Source organism: Pogoniulus pusillus, chromosome 33 (genome assembly GCF_015220805.1).
Source record: "Pogoniulus pusillus isolate bPogPus1 chromosome 33, bPogPus1.pri, whole genome shotgun sequence".
NCBI classification, from domain to species: domain Eukaryota; kingdom Metazoa; phylum Chordata; class Aves; order Piciformes; family Lybiidae; genus Pogoniulus; species Pogoniulus pusillus.
The window spans coordinates 9,892,352-9,908,886 of NC_087296.1; the positions used below are offsets into that span (position 1 = coordinate 9,892,352).

The 16,535-nt window shown below is 41.8% G+C and overlaps 1 protein-coding gene across 1 annotated transcript in view; it reads right to left on the bottom strand.

Annotated features, from left to right (window-relative positions):
* Positions 1 to 3,507: 3,507 nt before the first annotated feature.
* Positions 3,508 to 16,535, bottom strand: part of TRDN (triadin) — a 243,953-nt gene continuing 230,925 nt past the window's right edge. Inside the window, 4 exon segments of the mRNA XM_064170120.1 lie at positions 3,508 to 4,504; positions 12,542 to 12,589; positions 13,640 to 13,684; positions 13,886 to 13,921. Coding sequence (XP_064026190.1) covers positions 4,362 to 4,504; positions 12,542 to 12,589; positions 13,640 to 13,684; positions 13,886 to 13,921 — 272 coding nt within the window. The 3' untranslated portion in view covers positions 3,508 to 4,361.

Genomic DNA, 16,535 nt, shown 5'->3' on the forward strand with positions numbered 1-16,535 from the left:
TTTCTTCTGCCAGTACTACTCATGTTATTATTAATTTTTTCTCGTGGCTCCCAGAACCTTAAATCCTAGGAAAGAAGTGCTGCTAGATAGTATGTAACTGTGGGCAGTCAGCAGTTGACTGTCTTAAGCCCAAAGCAGCTTAAACACTAAGTTTAAGTTCTCCCTAAGGGAGTAAGCCCTTGGCTCCTTTCTCGCTGTATTGAGTGGATTATACAGTGGGATGCTTCAGTGGAAGTAAAGCATTAAGCAAGATAGGGAAAGGAAGAGTCTTTCAGCTGCTCTCCTGAGTGCCTATGTCCTGGCAGATAAAGACAACCCTCTGCAGCTGTGCTCACTGTGTTTCTTGTATTAGCTTGGATTAAAGCAGAGTGTCACAGAAATGTTCTGCAGGGAATTGATGTCTAAAGTAGACTGCACTGAGTAGTAACTGACTGTGGGTAAAAGCCCTGGCAATGTAGTTCTAGTGTTGGCCATCAGTGGGATAAATCTTTGCAGCAGAGTACAGGCTGTGTTTCTGGCTTGTGTTCCAAGTGGAGACCATCAATGTGGGACAAATAGCAATTGGTTGGAAGTGCTATAGGAGCTGTGGAAAAGCCACAGCTGTGGTGGCTTGTCCTTGGCTAGCAGCTGAACTCCCACCCAGTTGTTTGCCCACTTCTCACCTCAGAGAGATAAAATAAGACCAGAAAGCAGAAAGCTTGCAGGTCTAGATGAAGCCAGGCAGTTGATTACTAATTACTGCTGAGGACAGAAAAGACTCAGGGAAAATGAACTCATAAAAATGTTTTTGCTGGTTCAGATAGTGGGAATCAGAAGAGGCAACCATCAAAACACCACCTTTCCTACTCTCTTTCCTCAGTTCACCTTCATTCCTTCACTCCAGTCTCCAGCAGTTCCAGCTGGTACATGCTGATTCCTCTCTGTTCTCCTTGTACATTTTGCCTACCCTGGCATGGGTCCTCCACAGGCTGCAGGGGAATCTCTGCTCTAGTGTGGAGCACCTCTTCTTTCTCCTTCTCCTTTCCTGACCTTGGTGCTCACCCTGCTGCTTCTCCCTCAGGGAGTGACAGAACTAGGGGAATAGAGCAAAGCTGGAGGTGGGGAGAGTCAGCCTGGACACAAGGAGGAAGTTGTTCAGCATGAGAGTGGTGAGAGGCTGGAATGGGTTGCCCAGGGAGGTGGTTGAGGCCCCATGGCTGGAGGTGTTTAAGGCCAGGCTGGATGAGGCTCTGTACAGCCTGATCTAGGGTAAGGTGTCCCTGCCCATGGCAGGAGGGTTGCAACTAGATGATCCTTGTTGTCCCTTCCAACCCTGACTGATTCTATGATGCTATGATTCTCTTTTGTTCCCCTGCTCCTTTTCTGTGCTAGTGCCTACCCTTGCACAAGCTCCCCCTGAAATGTCTCCATGCCCTGTGCTGCATCCATTTGGCTCACATTTGGATTCATACAAAACACCTCACAGCCACTGCAATAAGCTTTGTAATCTTTATTTTCCAGAATGGCTAACAGTCAGCATATGATTTTGCAGCTTTTCAGGCTACTTTGAGTACCACCACGCAACTCAAGGAACTTTTTTTTTTGCCAAGTTTCCAGGTGAATTTAAAAGGAAAACTGAATTTAAAGAGAAAAGCAAAATGCTTGCCACTTGGAGAGTGGATCTGTTTGTGCTGTTCTTCAAGGCAACAACTGAGATTAGGAAATAACATCAGGGGACTGATTTTTATATAATGTATTCAGTTATACTGCTCTGTATTTTGGAAGCTTTCAGAAGTATGATCTGCAATATGTTCTTGTCTCCTTCCAACTCATACAGGGGGAAAAAAAAGCATTTAGGTTAAAAGTAAAGAAAAATATTTTGCCAAAAGAAACTGAAAAAAAAAAACCCCTTCAGTGTATAATAGATTAAGATGTTGTCCTGCTCATCAGTATTGGATAAAGTCTTGGATTAAATTAACTGCTTTTCAGAAAGTTCTAATCTCATTTTAAGACCTTTTTTTTACAGGGCAATAGCATAATAGACTCACAAATTGGGAAGGAAAAAATGGCACTGAAATACAGTTAAAGATGAAATAGTCTCTGCTGGCAGCTCTGTCTCTAGAGCAGATTTCACAGGTGACTGTGGAGACATTCACCACAGATGCTTTCATCTGCTGTTTGCTCTCCGTGGGAAGAGCAACTCCTAGGGCAGGACCCGTTCCTATCTCTTTGGACTGCTTGTTGCAGTGACAGTTTTGGCAGCACAGGGTCTGTGCAATGGCAGAACATTAAGACCAAGAACCCAGTTTATGTTAAGGGCATGACCAGTAATCAGAGAGTGCCAACCTGACCCAGCAGTGTCACAGTAAAGCCTTCTGAATTGAGTCAGTTAATAGATGAAGGTAAGAAAGGGTCAGCAGGGAGAGGGAATAGGGGAAGGGGCTGATGTCAGTTGGAGCCATGCTAAAAATAAAGAAGCAGGATATAGTTTGTAGTGTGACTGAGCTCTGCGAGTAGCCAGGCTGTACAAAGCCCATCGTGCTGCTTCACCAGGTGACTACATAACTAATGTCACTGCTGCACACTTCCAGGGCTAAATGCAAAACTACTGTAAGAAAATGCAAATAGCAGCTTGCAAAAACCTTGCAGGGGTTGGAAGGGACTTCTGAAGATCAGCTAGTCCAAACCCCCTGCTCCAGCAGGAGCACCCAGAATAAATCACACAGGAACGTGTCCAGGTGGGTTTGTAATGCCTCCAGAGATGGAGACTCGGCAGCCTCTCTGGGCAGCTTGCTCTAGTGCTCTGCTACCCTCAAAGGGAAGATTTTACTTCCTTATGTTCATGTGGAACCTCCTGTGTTCCAGTTTCTGTCCATTGCCCCTTTTCCTGTTGCTGAATACCACTGAGAAGAGTCTGCCTCCATCTTCTTGGTACTCATCCTTTAGATATTTATAAGCACTAACGAGACCCCTCCTCTCAGTCTCCACTTGTGCAGCCTAAACAGCCTTTCCCTGTAAAGCAGGTGCTCCAGCCCCCTCAGCATTTTAGTGGCTCTCCACTGGAGGCTCTCCAGTAGTTCCTGACCCTTCTTTAAAAGAGGAGCCCAGAACTGGACACTATTCCAGATGAGGCCAGAGCAGAGGGGGAAGATTATGCATGGCTGTTTACATTGCCAGACTTCTGAGATGCCAGTTTTGAGTCTTGTGCCTTTAGAAGGTCCAAAAGCCATCACATCTACCTCTTAAGGCAAGAAATCCATGATTTCTACTGAAATGCACAAAAGAAGGTGGATTGGCAGATCTTCTTCCAGGTCTCATCTGTTAGCTATCAACTGTGGCGTGCTGTGAGGAAGCCCTTTCTTTTTCAGCAAGTAAGTCCAGCTACAAGGATTATTCCATATGTTCCTGTTTGGGTTTTTTTAGCATTGGTTTGGGATTTTTTTGGTCTGAGATGTCATCAAGTTAGCCTGTTTAGCTATTGGAAATTTGGCTTGCTTTAGATTCATGAGTGACATCTTGCATCACAGGTTTTCACTTGACTTATGCCAACAGGAGATGGTTGGCTGCTATATTCTCCATTTGCACTTGAAGTCAATCTGATTTAATCATGGAAGAAAAGCAGAAGCACTAAAATGGTTTTGTTTGTCTCTTGGGACCTTCATGTTGGGAAAATGGTGATTTTCCTCACTTTTGCCATGTTGTTTCACTTTCTCTGCTTACTTTGGACTTTAGGATGTAAAGAGCTTGTGCTTCACCAAGAAGCAGGGCAAACAGACCATGTTTTTACTGCTTCAAGTTAAAGAGAAATATTCATCATTGACATGACTTGTGGAGTCAACTTACTGATAGTCTGTGGAGCTGCTCCAAGTGAGTGTGAGCTTCAGGCCACACTGGTCAATGAGACATAAAAATAGCACCAGTGACTTAGTGAGGCTTTCTCCTGTCAGCAATTTGACAGAACGTTAAGAAGCAATGATTTAGGATTGCAGGTAGCCTTGCAATCCTGTTGATATAAGAGCTACATTCAACCTTTTTCACTCCCTAGATAGGATTTAATGCAAACCAGACTCACTTCAATGCTGAGCAGGTAGGTAAAGGAAAATGAGCAAGAGAGGCAGGAAAACACACACACACTCACACAACCAGGTCAAGGCTTTGTCAGCACTGCAACCTTTCCACGAGGACCAGGGCACTTTTACATTTCTACCTTTGCCAAACCCAGTTCATTACTGCTTGTTTTGCCTCTGCCTCCTGGAAACCTTTTCCTGGTACATGTGTCCATGTGGATCACATCCTTGCAATGCCAAGTACCACTGTAGCTGCTGTGGACTCAGCAGAAAAGGTAAAGTGCAAAACATGGGCAATCACAGGACTCAGTCTTTCTACTGCCCTGGTTTCCTTGTCTTTCTCTTGGAAGACTTTGAGTGAGGTTTTTCTTCCATGTCTGATGGAGAATTGATAGGAAATTGCAGTCCAAATCCATTAGGTCCATTTAAGAAGATGCATTGGAAGTAGCGGACAGGAGCTAGGAAAACAAAGAGGAGATGGTTAATGTTTATGGCTTCCAAAGTGGGGCCATGATTCCAGTTCATGTGTACAATTTCATTCTCATTAGGTGAGTTCCAACAGGGAGACCATGAGTCAGGCTCTACAGATCAACATGATTCTTTAATCTATTTGAACATTTCAAAGGCTACAATTCACAGTGCATACACTTTGTTGTTGATGGTTCTCTTTGTTGAATGGAATTCAACCTGGACTACCAGTTGATCTTAAAAGCATGAATTCCTGCAAGCAGAATACATACTGCTAGAGGCTCAGGACGTGATTTGAGCTGTAAGGAATGGAAGATGAGGCCTTGTTGCTGCAAATTGCTTGAGTATGTGATTGACTGGTTTTATTTACTCTAAAATATTCTATTAGATCTTAGCTTTCATTTGCTTTCAAACAGAGGAAGCTTTCAAAACATGAAGCTGCTCTCTTCCTGACTATGGGGAAGGATTCTGTTGTTGAGAAAGGGTTTTTTTGCCCTTGCCCATGATGGGGAGGTTGGAGTGGATGATCTCTGAGGTCCTTTCCAACCTGAGCCATTCTGTGATTCTGATTATGTGAAAAGGTAACAGGTAAAAGGTAACTAGTTCACATAAATCTCAGTAAGGGTTGAGACACTAGAGAACAAAAACAATCCCAAAGTTTTAAGACTGTTGGAATTCTTAAACAGTGATTTTAGGTGCTGCACCATCTGATGAAATTGATGGCACTCAATCCTTAGAGATGTGATGAATCTTAAAAGCCAGGGTGCTGGGACACTGTAAAAGAATTTGGTATCTGCTGCACTGATCCATCTTTCCCAAAGGATGATAGGCTTTAGCTCCAGTAAAGCAGCATGAATGGTTTGGGAACTCAGGGGATAAAGACTGAAAAACAATTTTCATTTCCTCCTTTAGATCTATACAGTCTAGTCTGGAGTCTGTCTTCTGGATTTAGCTCTAGCCACAAGTAGTAGTGCTAGGAGGCAGTTCAGGTTTCAAAAGGATGAGTAACCCACTGGAGAAGTTCCTACCTTATTCATAGAGTCAACCAGGTTGAAAGAGACCTCCAAGATCATCCAGCCCAACCTAGCACCCAGCTCTGTCCAATCAAACAGACCATGGCACTAAGTGCCTCAGCCAGGCTTGGCTTCAACACCTCCAGGCACGGCGACTCCACCACCTCCCTGGGCAGCCCATTCCAATGCCAATCACTCTCTCTGCCAACAACTTCCTCCTAACATCCAGCCTAGACCTCCCCTGCCACAACTTGAGACTGTGTCCCCTTGTTCTGTTGCTGCTTGCCTGGCAGAAGAGCCCAACCCCACCTGGCTACAGCCTCCCTTCAGGCAGCTGCAGACAGCAATGAGCTCTGCCCTGAGCCTCCTCTGCTGCAGGCTGCACACCCCCAGCTCCCTCAGTCTCTCCTCACAGGGCTGTGCTCCAGGCCCCTCACCAGCTTTGTCGCCCTCCTGTGGACACCTTCCAGCACTGCAACCTCTCTCTTGAATTGAGGAGCCCAGAACTGGACACAGCACTCAAGGTGTGGCCTGAGCAGTGCTGAGTACGGGGGAAGAATAACCTCCCTTGTCCTACTGGCCACAATGTTCCTGATACATGACGATGGAGCTTGGGAAAACATGCTCTTTAGCAGGACTGGATCTGTTCCAGTGTGCTACTAGCAGTGAAAGATGAAGCTAAAGTAGAATGTCTTCCTTGTCCTGAGTTTGCACAGTTCAAAAACCAAGGCAAAATGCAAAGGAAGAGTAGCAGCTCATTAGGTTGGCTTCTCTGAAACATTTCACAGCATCTGCTGTCACTAGTGGAGAATTGCATCACATAGTTACAATTTGTCCACTGGATTTGCCTACTCTGATGATAACCTGGAAACATGAACTCACTCCAACATCAGGAAGCCTGTTTCTCTTCTGATGGTTGTTTAAAAACAAGATTGATGTTGATAAAAAGGTAAGGCAGTCACTCTGTCCTCTAAGCAGTGTCCTCATTAGAAGAGGAGAAAAAATGGTATCAGAGGAATTACTTTCCTAAAAATGAAGAAAGATTTACATAGATAAATAATTCCTGACTCAGAAAACTGTTTAAAAAATGCATTTTGCATAGAACTTTGCTTCCATTTGTCATGAAAACACATAATAGGGACCTCTCTCTACTTGCAGTGTGATTTAAGAAGATGTATCAGTCAAACAGATGTGCAAAACCAACTTAACAATGAGAAGCAGGAAGATTCTGGATACAGATATTTCATTTTGGGGCAAAATAATTCAGATGGTTCCACTGCAGTATTTCTATACTTCTCATTTGACTTGGCACTAGTGTAGTAGATATTTATAAGTGCTGGGAGCCACTTAGCTTAACTTCAGTGAAATGCTTTGACCCACTTAAGAGGAAGGGAACGAAATCACTGTCCAACAGGCATAAATAACATTACTAATTGGATTCAATTTGCAAAGTTAGGCAAATCAGATTCTCATTACTTGATCTAAACCAGCATGCTGAGGAATACATTTTATATGGGCTTCAGCTCTCACATGTTGCTTAGTTGGTCTAATTTATCCTCACATTTATACAAAACTCTCTGGGTTCTAATTTAAATTTCCCAGAGACTCAAATATAGGTGATAGAAGCAATAACAATTTATAGGATGCCCTTCCCTCTTCCTCCTTCTTTCCCAAAAGAAATGGAATTAGAAGGAAAGAGAGGAAAGGTTTGCAGACCCAAATAAATAATCTCACTGCAATTCAGAAGCTAAAAGAAGAAAAGTTTAACAATAAATAAAAGGGATATGAGGTAGGGAAGTTACAGAGGTGTAGGGAAGGGAAAACAAGATACAAGACATGTAAATATACCACCAGATTTGATGACAGTGGGGTTTTGTCCACCTCGTGGTGTTGGTGGCCATGTGGTAAGACAAAGAGCAGCAGGAAAACAGGAATGGTGCTTCTGGCAGGCAGGGAGAGAGAGAGGAACAGAGGTCCCCCTGCCTCTATGGATCTTTGACAGGAAGGGGCAGTGGGCTAAACCACCATCACCTGGTCATGTTCCGACCCACCCCTGCAGAAGGCATCAAGACCACTTGGAGTCAGGTTCAAGATCACTCCCCCCAGGAGGGTTAACCCTGTACAAAGCCATAAATGTTTCTCTAATGATTTGCTAGGCAAATGCATTTTAGGGTTAATAGGAGGAGGGTTCAGTTCATGGATTAACTGTAAAAAGCCTCACCTTGTGATTACTGTTGTCAACTCTTACTCATCCTCCTAGTAACTGTTTTTCCAAAGATCCTTCTTTCATTCTAGGATGTCTCTCTGGGCTTTAAGTTTTCCCTTAGTGCATTCCCAGGTAGAATTTTGCTCATTCCCTTTTAATGTAAATGATGTTTCCAAGCCCTGAGGGTACATTACCAGATGGCAGAGGTCTATTAATGAATGTGGATCAAGATTTAGAGTAGACTTCAGACTCCTTGAACACTCAATGACAGCACCTACACTTGATGTCCTTAATGCACTTCTCTTCCCTTTTGATTACTGTGCATTAATTTTAAAGTAGTTCAATGCCTCTGCTTTATAGAACAGTACAAATATGTTTATGTTTAATTAATTAAACTACAACTTCAGAATAACAAAAATGTTTTCCTCCAAATTCTCCACATGCTTCAGAACCAAGTGAAACATAATGGGGAATGGCCTCATTATCTTCCAAAATAGTGGTCTATGGGGAAAAAAAATCTCACTTATTGCCCTGGTAAGTTGTGGTCATTTTGCATTGCAGAAGCATCCTTGATGGGCTAGTGAGGAAGCATCTTTGATAGGCTCTCAACCAGCTCTCATATAAAATCTCACATGAAATAGAACTTTCTGCCTTTGGAGATTTGGAAATATTTGCATTGGAAATATATCACAGCAGGATAGAAAGTACAAAGCAATAAGCCAACCTTAGAGTAATAAACCATGGTGATTGGTGCTGCTAAAGACATGTGATGAATTCGTCCACTGGTGCTGCTGAGGTTTTTGTGTGTTCATCACTGTGTGCCATTGTAAATCTTTTGCTGATAATGTGATGAAATGATTCCTCTTTATGCTAGGAAAAAATCTGAGACACCACAGTATTACCACTGCAGAAGCAGAGGAAAAATCTATTTGAGAAACCCTTTCCCCCCCACACGAAAGTCCTAGCACAGTAGGCTCATACAGATGGCATTCCAGCTCTTAGGAATGACTATTTTACTTCTCCCAGAAGTACAATTTCTTTGACTAGACAGTAAGTATAGAAGCTCTTGTGTCCAAGGAAGTTTTAAACCTCTTATAAGACATGAGGGTAGATGCATGAATTACAGCAGTCCATTTATGACACATCTATTTACATGGAACTTAGCCAGGCTAGCTTTATTTCTTGGGAATAACCTTGAGAATAACCCATTTCACAGATTAATTTCACTAACTAATTTCACAAATTCATATATTAAATATTTCATTGAAATAGAAAAATAATATAGAACTGTAAATTAGAACAATTTAACATTAATTAGAATAATTATATAATGGATTATAATAATTATAATTCTATAATAATCATCACAATATAATAATTATTAAAATAACTATTATTAAATTATTATTTAATTAATAGGACAAGAATAAGAACATTATTATTGTTATTATTATTATTATTATTATTATTATTATTATTATTATTATTATTACTGTTTACAACTACCTGAAGGGAGGCTGTAGCCAGGTGGGATTGGGCTCTTCTGCCACACAACCAGCAACAGAACAAGGGGACACAGCCTCAAGTTGTGCCAGCAGAGGTCTAGGCTGGATGTTAGGAGGAAGTTGTTGACAGAGAGAGTGATTGGCATTGGAATGGGCTGCCCAGGGAGGTGATGGAGTTACTGTCCCTGGAGATGCTGAAGAAAAACCTGGCTGGGGCACTTAGTGCCATGGTCTGGTTGATTGGCTAGGGCTGGGTGCTAGGTTGGACTGGATGATGTTGGAGGTCTCTTCCAACCTGCTTGATTCTATGATTAGAATAATGTAAAACTGTAAACTGTAAATTAAATCAACTGTAAATAATTCAGAAGTGTAATTGATACATGAGTGTCAATCTCCATATTTTCAACTCTTCATGCTCTTCTAGCCCAGCCTCTCTTCACTCCCACCACATTTGCTCATTTGTGGGTTTAGATAGCAGTACAGTAAAAATCCTGAGCTCTTCAACCAGCTCTATGACCAATGCAAAACACTTTGTCTCATGAGTTTTCAGCCACGAGGACTCTTAAAAGGTAATTGCAATAAAAATAACCCATTTTTTATTAATTTAGATTTTCACACATTGGTATAAAAAGCTTTGAATCAAAGTAGGACTTTTATGTAAGTATACAGCTGCTCATATGAAGGGCATAGCAGTTAGTCCTCTCCAAGGAGCTGAATTTGTACACCCCTCAAATTTTACCCAAAGAGAAAAAAAATATCTGTTTCTGTGTGCTTGGAAATACATTTCTGTGTGCTTGCAAATCAATTTCTTTCAAGAGAAAAAAAAAAGAGGAGTCTAAATATCCTTTTCCCCCTCCTTTTGTGTGCATGGTTTATTTTCAGTCTGAGTACCAGCATCACTTCTGACATTTAGGACAGAGAAAGGAAAGTTAAAGAATTGTAATTGCTTGCAGCTACAAGGCAGTGAGATTTAGTGTCTACTGCACCTATCACCATTGTTTATGGAATGTATAGTAGTGCTTAAAATCCTGGTTAAAATGTGGAGCAGTCTAAAATTGAAGCTATACAGAGCCTTCAAAAGTGCTTCTTTTTCTTTCTCTGATTCCTTTTCAATATCAGGTTGGAGGACACTGATGGAAATCTAAGCCCACGTGAATCTAATCTGTTCAGCTGTTGAAAGCTGGAAGATTTCCTATTTAATTTTTTAGATTAGCTCAGAATGTGCAAATCCTTTTCCAGTTCCACTTATCAGCACAAAGTATTAGTATTCAGGAAACTGCACTGGCTTCATCTGCAAACAGAGTAGGCAAAAGCTACTGAGTTCCAACTCAAGTGTACATGACCCAGGATTTGGTCTCCAATTTTAAATGCTTAGTTTGAGCAACTACCAAAAAACCAACATTCATAAAGAGAAATCACTTTGATATTCCTCGGGAAAGCCTTTTATCCATTGCTTGAAAAGTAACTTATCCATTGCCGTGGACAAAGAACAGCTGAAAAACAACTTACACAGTAAGTTCTGTAGGCAAAGTGAGTTATGAGGATCTGGGAAACATCTGGCTGAGAATAATTGCATGATGATAAGTGTACAGTTAAATTAGCCAGCCACAGCAGTTGCTGTAAATGAAGGCCACAGTGACAGAGTTTTGGAGTTATGCAAAGTTTGCAGGAGTGTGATGTGCAGGAAGAAGTCCTCTGGCAGACAAGCATTAGCACATTCTGGTTTACACTCAATTTGGCATGGTGGGCCATAGGATAGTTCTTTGCTGGCAAAAACCCCTTTGCTTTAACTTACTGGCTGCTTATTATGATTAGCACTGCTTGTTCCACAGGGGAAATGAGTAGAAGTTGAGGCATAGGAGGTTCCATGTGAACCTGAGAAAGAATTTTTCCACTGGGAGCACTGGAACAGACTGCCCAGGGTGGGTGTGGAGTCAGATACTCAAGAACGGTCTAGATGCATTCCAGTGTGATCTGCTCTAGGTGATCCTGCTCTGGCAGGGAGTCACCGTCCCTGGAGGTGTTCAAGCAAAGTCTGGATGGGGCACTTAGTGCCATGGTCTGGTTGATTGGATAGAGATGGGTGATAGGTTGGACTGGATGATCCTGGAGGTCTCTTCCAACCTGGTTGATTCTATGATTCTATCACACATGAAGGAATCAAAAGCATTCTACTTATAGTAAAAGAGGTTAAAAGAATCCTATACAACAAAACAGGCTGGACAACTGGAGGTGAAAATCTTTCCTCAGGAGTTGAAGACAGCAAAGTTTCACTGAGAGGATCCATATTAATGTTAAGTTCATTTTTTCTGTGCAAAACCGTGACGTCTCACAGCTGAGACTAATATCTTTGATCCTTGTCCATCACAAATCAATGCAGCTCCACTGAAGTCATAAGGATTAACTTAGACTAGTCAAGAATCTGAAACAGACTTTTACTTTTACAGTAAAGCAGGGGGAAAATGGAGCTACTCAGTAATGCAATGCACAGAGATTTCCTTCAGTAAAGGTAGGGACCTTTATTTCCCTTTCAGGGGGTGATGAGATGGGTCAGGGGGCACACTGTGCTAGGAAACAATCTTTATTAATGTGAGAGAAAATAAATTGAACCTATTTCTCCTTATGTGGTGTTGTTATGGAGCAGCTTTTATATGAGGATCATATGTTTGTTTTAAATAATGCACTGCCAAATTAATTAAAGGCTACTTGGCTTATAAAGTAATTAGCTGAATATCTGCTTAAAAGTTTAGGAAGGCAGTAAATCAATTTAAGCAAATCATTCCCCATAGGAGCAATATTTATGGATTGAATTTGCTCAGCTTACCTCACATCTTGTCCTCAAGGCTTGGATTGGTAGGTGTGAAAAGACTGTGAGTGTGATTTCATCCAAAAAACAAGCCCAAAACCCAATGACCCACACCTCAAACCACTAAAGGAAAATTTATGAAAGGAAAAGGAGAAAAGAAAATGGAAAAGGAAAAGGAAAAATGAAATGGAAAAGGAGAAGGGAAAAAGGAGAAGGGAAAGGAGAAGGGAAAGGAGAAGGGAAAGGAGAAGGGAAAGGAGAAGGGAAAGGAGAAGGGAAAGGAGAAGGGAAAGGAGAAGGGAAAGGAGAAGGGAAAGGAGAAGGGAAAGGAGAAGGGAAAGGAGAAGGGAAAGGAGAAGGGAAAGGAGAAGGGAAAGGAGAAGGGAAAGGAGAAGGGAAAGGAGAAGGGAAAGGGAAAATGGAAAATGGAAAGGAAAATGAAAAAGGAAGAGGAAAAGGAAAAAGTTAAAAAGAAAAGGAAAGGAACAATTCTGTACCTGATGTCAGGTTGTGATGTCGTGGAGCTTCTTTTGCTGGTGGGACTCCTAAAGAACAAAATATTGATGATAAATTAATCATCAGTTTCAGGCCAAGCTACTTAATTTAATTTCAAGAAGAAACATGATGTTTTATTGAAATCAGCTTGAAGGAAGGAATCTCCACAAACCTGATTTTTATTTTCAGTGTGACTTCCTAGTAAATTATTTAAACATAGAAAGTTTATGTCTGGTAAAACCACAGAAACAAACTATTTCCAGATAGGAGTTTAGCTAACTTGCACCAGCATAATTAACTACGAGTGATTCTTTGAGACTCCAGCACTTCAGTACACAATATTAATAGGTAAATCACTGGTTTTAAGCACTCTAGAGAAGACATTTACATCTAATACCACTAATTTAATAAATTAATATAAATTACTAATAATTGTCTTCAGAGGTATAGCAGAAACTCTGCATATTACTGTAGGTAAACCATCAAGTCAGTGATGTGCCCAACAGATGAGTCAGAATACAAGCGACCATGAAGCCTGTCTTGTGTCTAAAATGTGCTTCTTGTTATTCTATGACATGATGCTGATGATCTAAAGCATCACACAAGCTATGAAGTTGAATTTTGTACTACCTGACTGGGGAGCATAACTGGAGGAACATAACTTAGTGAGGACTGCTTGTGGATGCAGTGCTGGAGGTGGTGGAGTCCCAATCTCTGAGACATTCAGAGACAGACAACTTGAGCTAGTTGGGGATGTCCTTGATGACTGCAGGGGAGGTTGGACTAGATGACCTCTGGAGGTCACTTCTAACCCAGTGCATTCTATGATTCTATGACCTTAGAGAGAGGTGAATGCTACACCAGCCACTGAGGGTCCCAGGCAGGGCACCACTGCACACAGGTTGCATGCCCTGATGCAATCTTTGATACTCACATACAAAGGAGCCACCATAGCCTCAGTCACTGAGGATTTATGCATGATTTGATCATTTTGGCTTACTTGCACATACTTAGAAAGATTAACAAAGTTCCTCTTTCCAATACCATGAAAAGAAAAGAAAAAAAAAAGACCATTTTCCTTGCTGTTTGCTGCTACATACCTTTGTTTTTTCCATCTTTCAGCTGTTTCTTCTCAGTTGGTTTTTCTAGGAAGGGAAGAGTAGCACAAGTCAAAGTTGGTGAATTGACTGCTCAAGAAGCATATTACCTAGAGTAGTAGCTAATATTACTCTAAGTAAAACTCTTCCAAAACTTGTTTCAAATAGTAATGCATGCAAAGCTGTAATCTCATATCAGATTTATTGGGATCTTCTACATAGGCATGAGTACATGGTGTAAATGCCTACCTTCTTTTTCTTTAGCTGTCTTTGTCTTTTTCGTGGCTAGAAAGATTTGAAAGGAAACATCATGAAGAGAAAGGCTTCAGAAATACAGAGCTCTTACAATAACTACCTTGACAAAGCTGATCTCTCTAGCAGTGTTCCTGGAATAATACCTGTGGTCAATGTGTCTTATGGCACATATACAATGTATGTAGTGGCTGCTGTCCTTAGGGGCAGCAGCAGATCTAGGCTTTCTGAACAGAACTTGGCAATGAATACAGTTTGGAAGCTCCTGATACAGGTTTTAGGGACCAGAATTCTCTAATTCCTTAAATCCTGCCAGAATTCCCTAATTATTTATAGCAAAAATGCAACCTGGAAAGATTCCTCTGACTATTCCCCACTTTATCCTGAAGCAATCTCAACTGTCTGAAACAAATAAATAAATAACACCCTTCCCCCTCCTCCCCCCACACACACACCTTAGGATGTGGATCTAAATAGAGCTTTGGATTTATTTTATTTAGTTTGTTTTTCTCTACTTGTGCATTCACTTAGAACATGTCCTTTGTCTTTTCTTTTTTGGCATCCTTTCCCCCAGCCCATAAACAGACAATTGATCTGTGATTCCATTCAGCAAGGCAAATTGAAAAGAATAAAGGTATATTGCTGCAGGCAGCTGAGCCCATGACTCTATCCCCTGTTGATTACAGCAGAAAGCTGGGCAGCTGCTTTCAAACTGTTCATTTCAGCTTCATATTATCCAACCAGTTGTACTAATGCTTTGTTCAGTGATGTGTTATCTGATTAATGCTTGCTAGCTCAGCCTCAATCACCTGTGCTTAGCTCACTAAAACACTCTGCAGAAGGTAAAAAAAGAAATCAGCTGATCAGAAGAGTCTTTGTCAGAGAACCTGAGAATGATAGGAGTTGGAGGGGACCTCTGGAGATCACCTAATCCAACCTTCCTGCCAGAGCAGGTTCACCTAGAGCAGGTTGCACAGGACAGCGTCCAGGTGGGTTTTGAATGCCTCCACCACATCTCTGGGCAGCCTATGCCAGTGCTTCACCCTCAAAGTGAAGAAATTCCTCCTCGTGTTTAGAAGGAACTTCCTATGTTCAAGTTTGTGACTGTTACCCCTTGCCCTGTCACTGGGCAACACTGCAAAAAGATTGGCTCCATCCTTCTGACACCCACCCTGGAAGTATTGATTAGCACTGCTCAGATCCCCCTCAGTCTTCTCTAGCTAAAAAACCCTGAGTCTCCCTCACAGGATGTCAGGGGTTGGAAGAGACTCAAAGAGATCATCGAGTCCAAGTCCCCTGACAGAGCAGGACCATACAATCTAGCTCAGGTCACACAGGAACACATCCAGACAGACCTTGAAAGGCTCCAGAGAAGGAGACTCCACAGCCTCTCTGGGCAGCCTGTGCCAGGGCTCTGGGACCCTTACAGTAAGGAAGTTCCCCCTTGTGTTGAGCTGGAACTTCTTGTGCTGCAACTTACATCCATTGCTCCTTGTCCTATCTCAAGGAGCTTTTCTTCATAGCTGTGCTGCTGTCAGCTTACCACTGTAGTTTCCCTTAGCATTGCTCATTATGGGTGAACAAGGTGTTTGAATCACCACTGGCAGGTATGGTTATTAATCACATTCATGAGACACACCAGAGGAACGTAATGTTTACCTGCTGCTGGGATTTCAGCTCTTGGCTCTCCACGGAAATAACCAGACATGAAGATGGAGAGGGGAACAAAGAAGATATGGGTTTAGTTACCATGGCTTTTTTTCAGGGTAAGCAACCATTTAAATAGATATTCTCTTTCATCTGCATTTTTTTTCTGTGGGATATTAATTGGCAAAGAAATGTGCCTTAACAAGGGGCGTGCACATGGAATTTCACACTGAAAGCCAGGAGCCTCACTCTTTGATGTACAATAATCCAGCATGCAACAGCTCCTGCAAATGCAAACACTCTGCCAAGCAAAGCTTTCCAGCCAGCAAATATTTAAATAGAGTTATTTTTCAACGTGCACTGAAGGTTATAGCTGACTATGCCACTTTCCAAAAAGTGTGTCCAGCTTTGTTGTATCTCATTAAGACAATCAATCATCTATACTAAATTAGGACATATGCATATGTGCTAGTTTGAAGCTAGCTAGAATGTTTTGGTGAGAAGAATTAGATGATAGGCTGTGAAAAGGAAACAATGGTGATGGCTGCTGCACTCATAGGCTTGCTGAGATGTATAAGAACAAGAACATAAATATAGATAACAGAGTCTCTCTCTGGGCTTCGTGGGCTGCACTTCTCTCTTTAATCTAACCTGCTGTCTTTGTGACTAATTCACCTGCTTCCTAACCCCCCTGGCCAACCCTCCAATCCTCCTTGGGCATAAGGCAACAACTTGGGTAAGGTAGAGGAGTGGGAAGAAGGTGGAAGGGTGGTTGAGAGCCCCTCCTGGGGACTCAGGTTTCTAGGAGGGCTGTTGTGTTTCTGTATTACTTTTTAACTTGTCTATTTCTGTCTATAGCTGTATAAATATCTGCTTGTAACTATATCTTCTGTAACTATAAAGCTTCATTCATCTTCCAGAGCCACTGAGTCTAGTCTGGGTGATTTTCCAAAGTGTGATGGGATAAGAACACCCAAATCATCACAGCATACAACTGGGT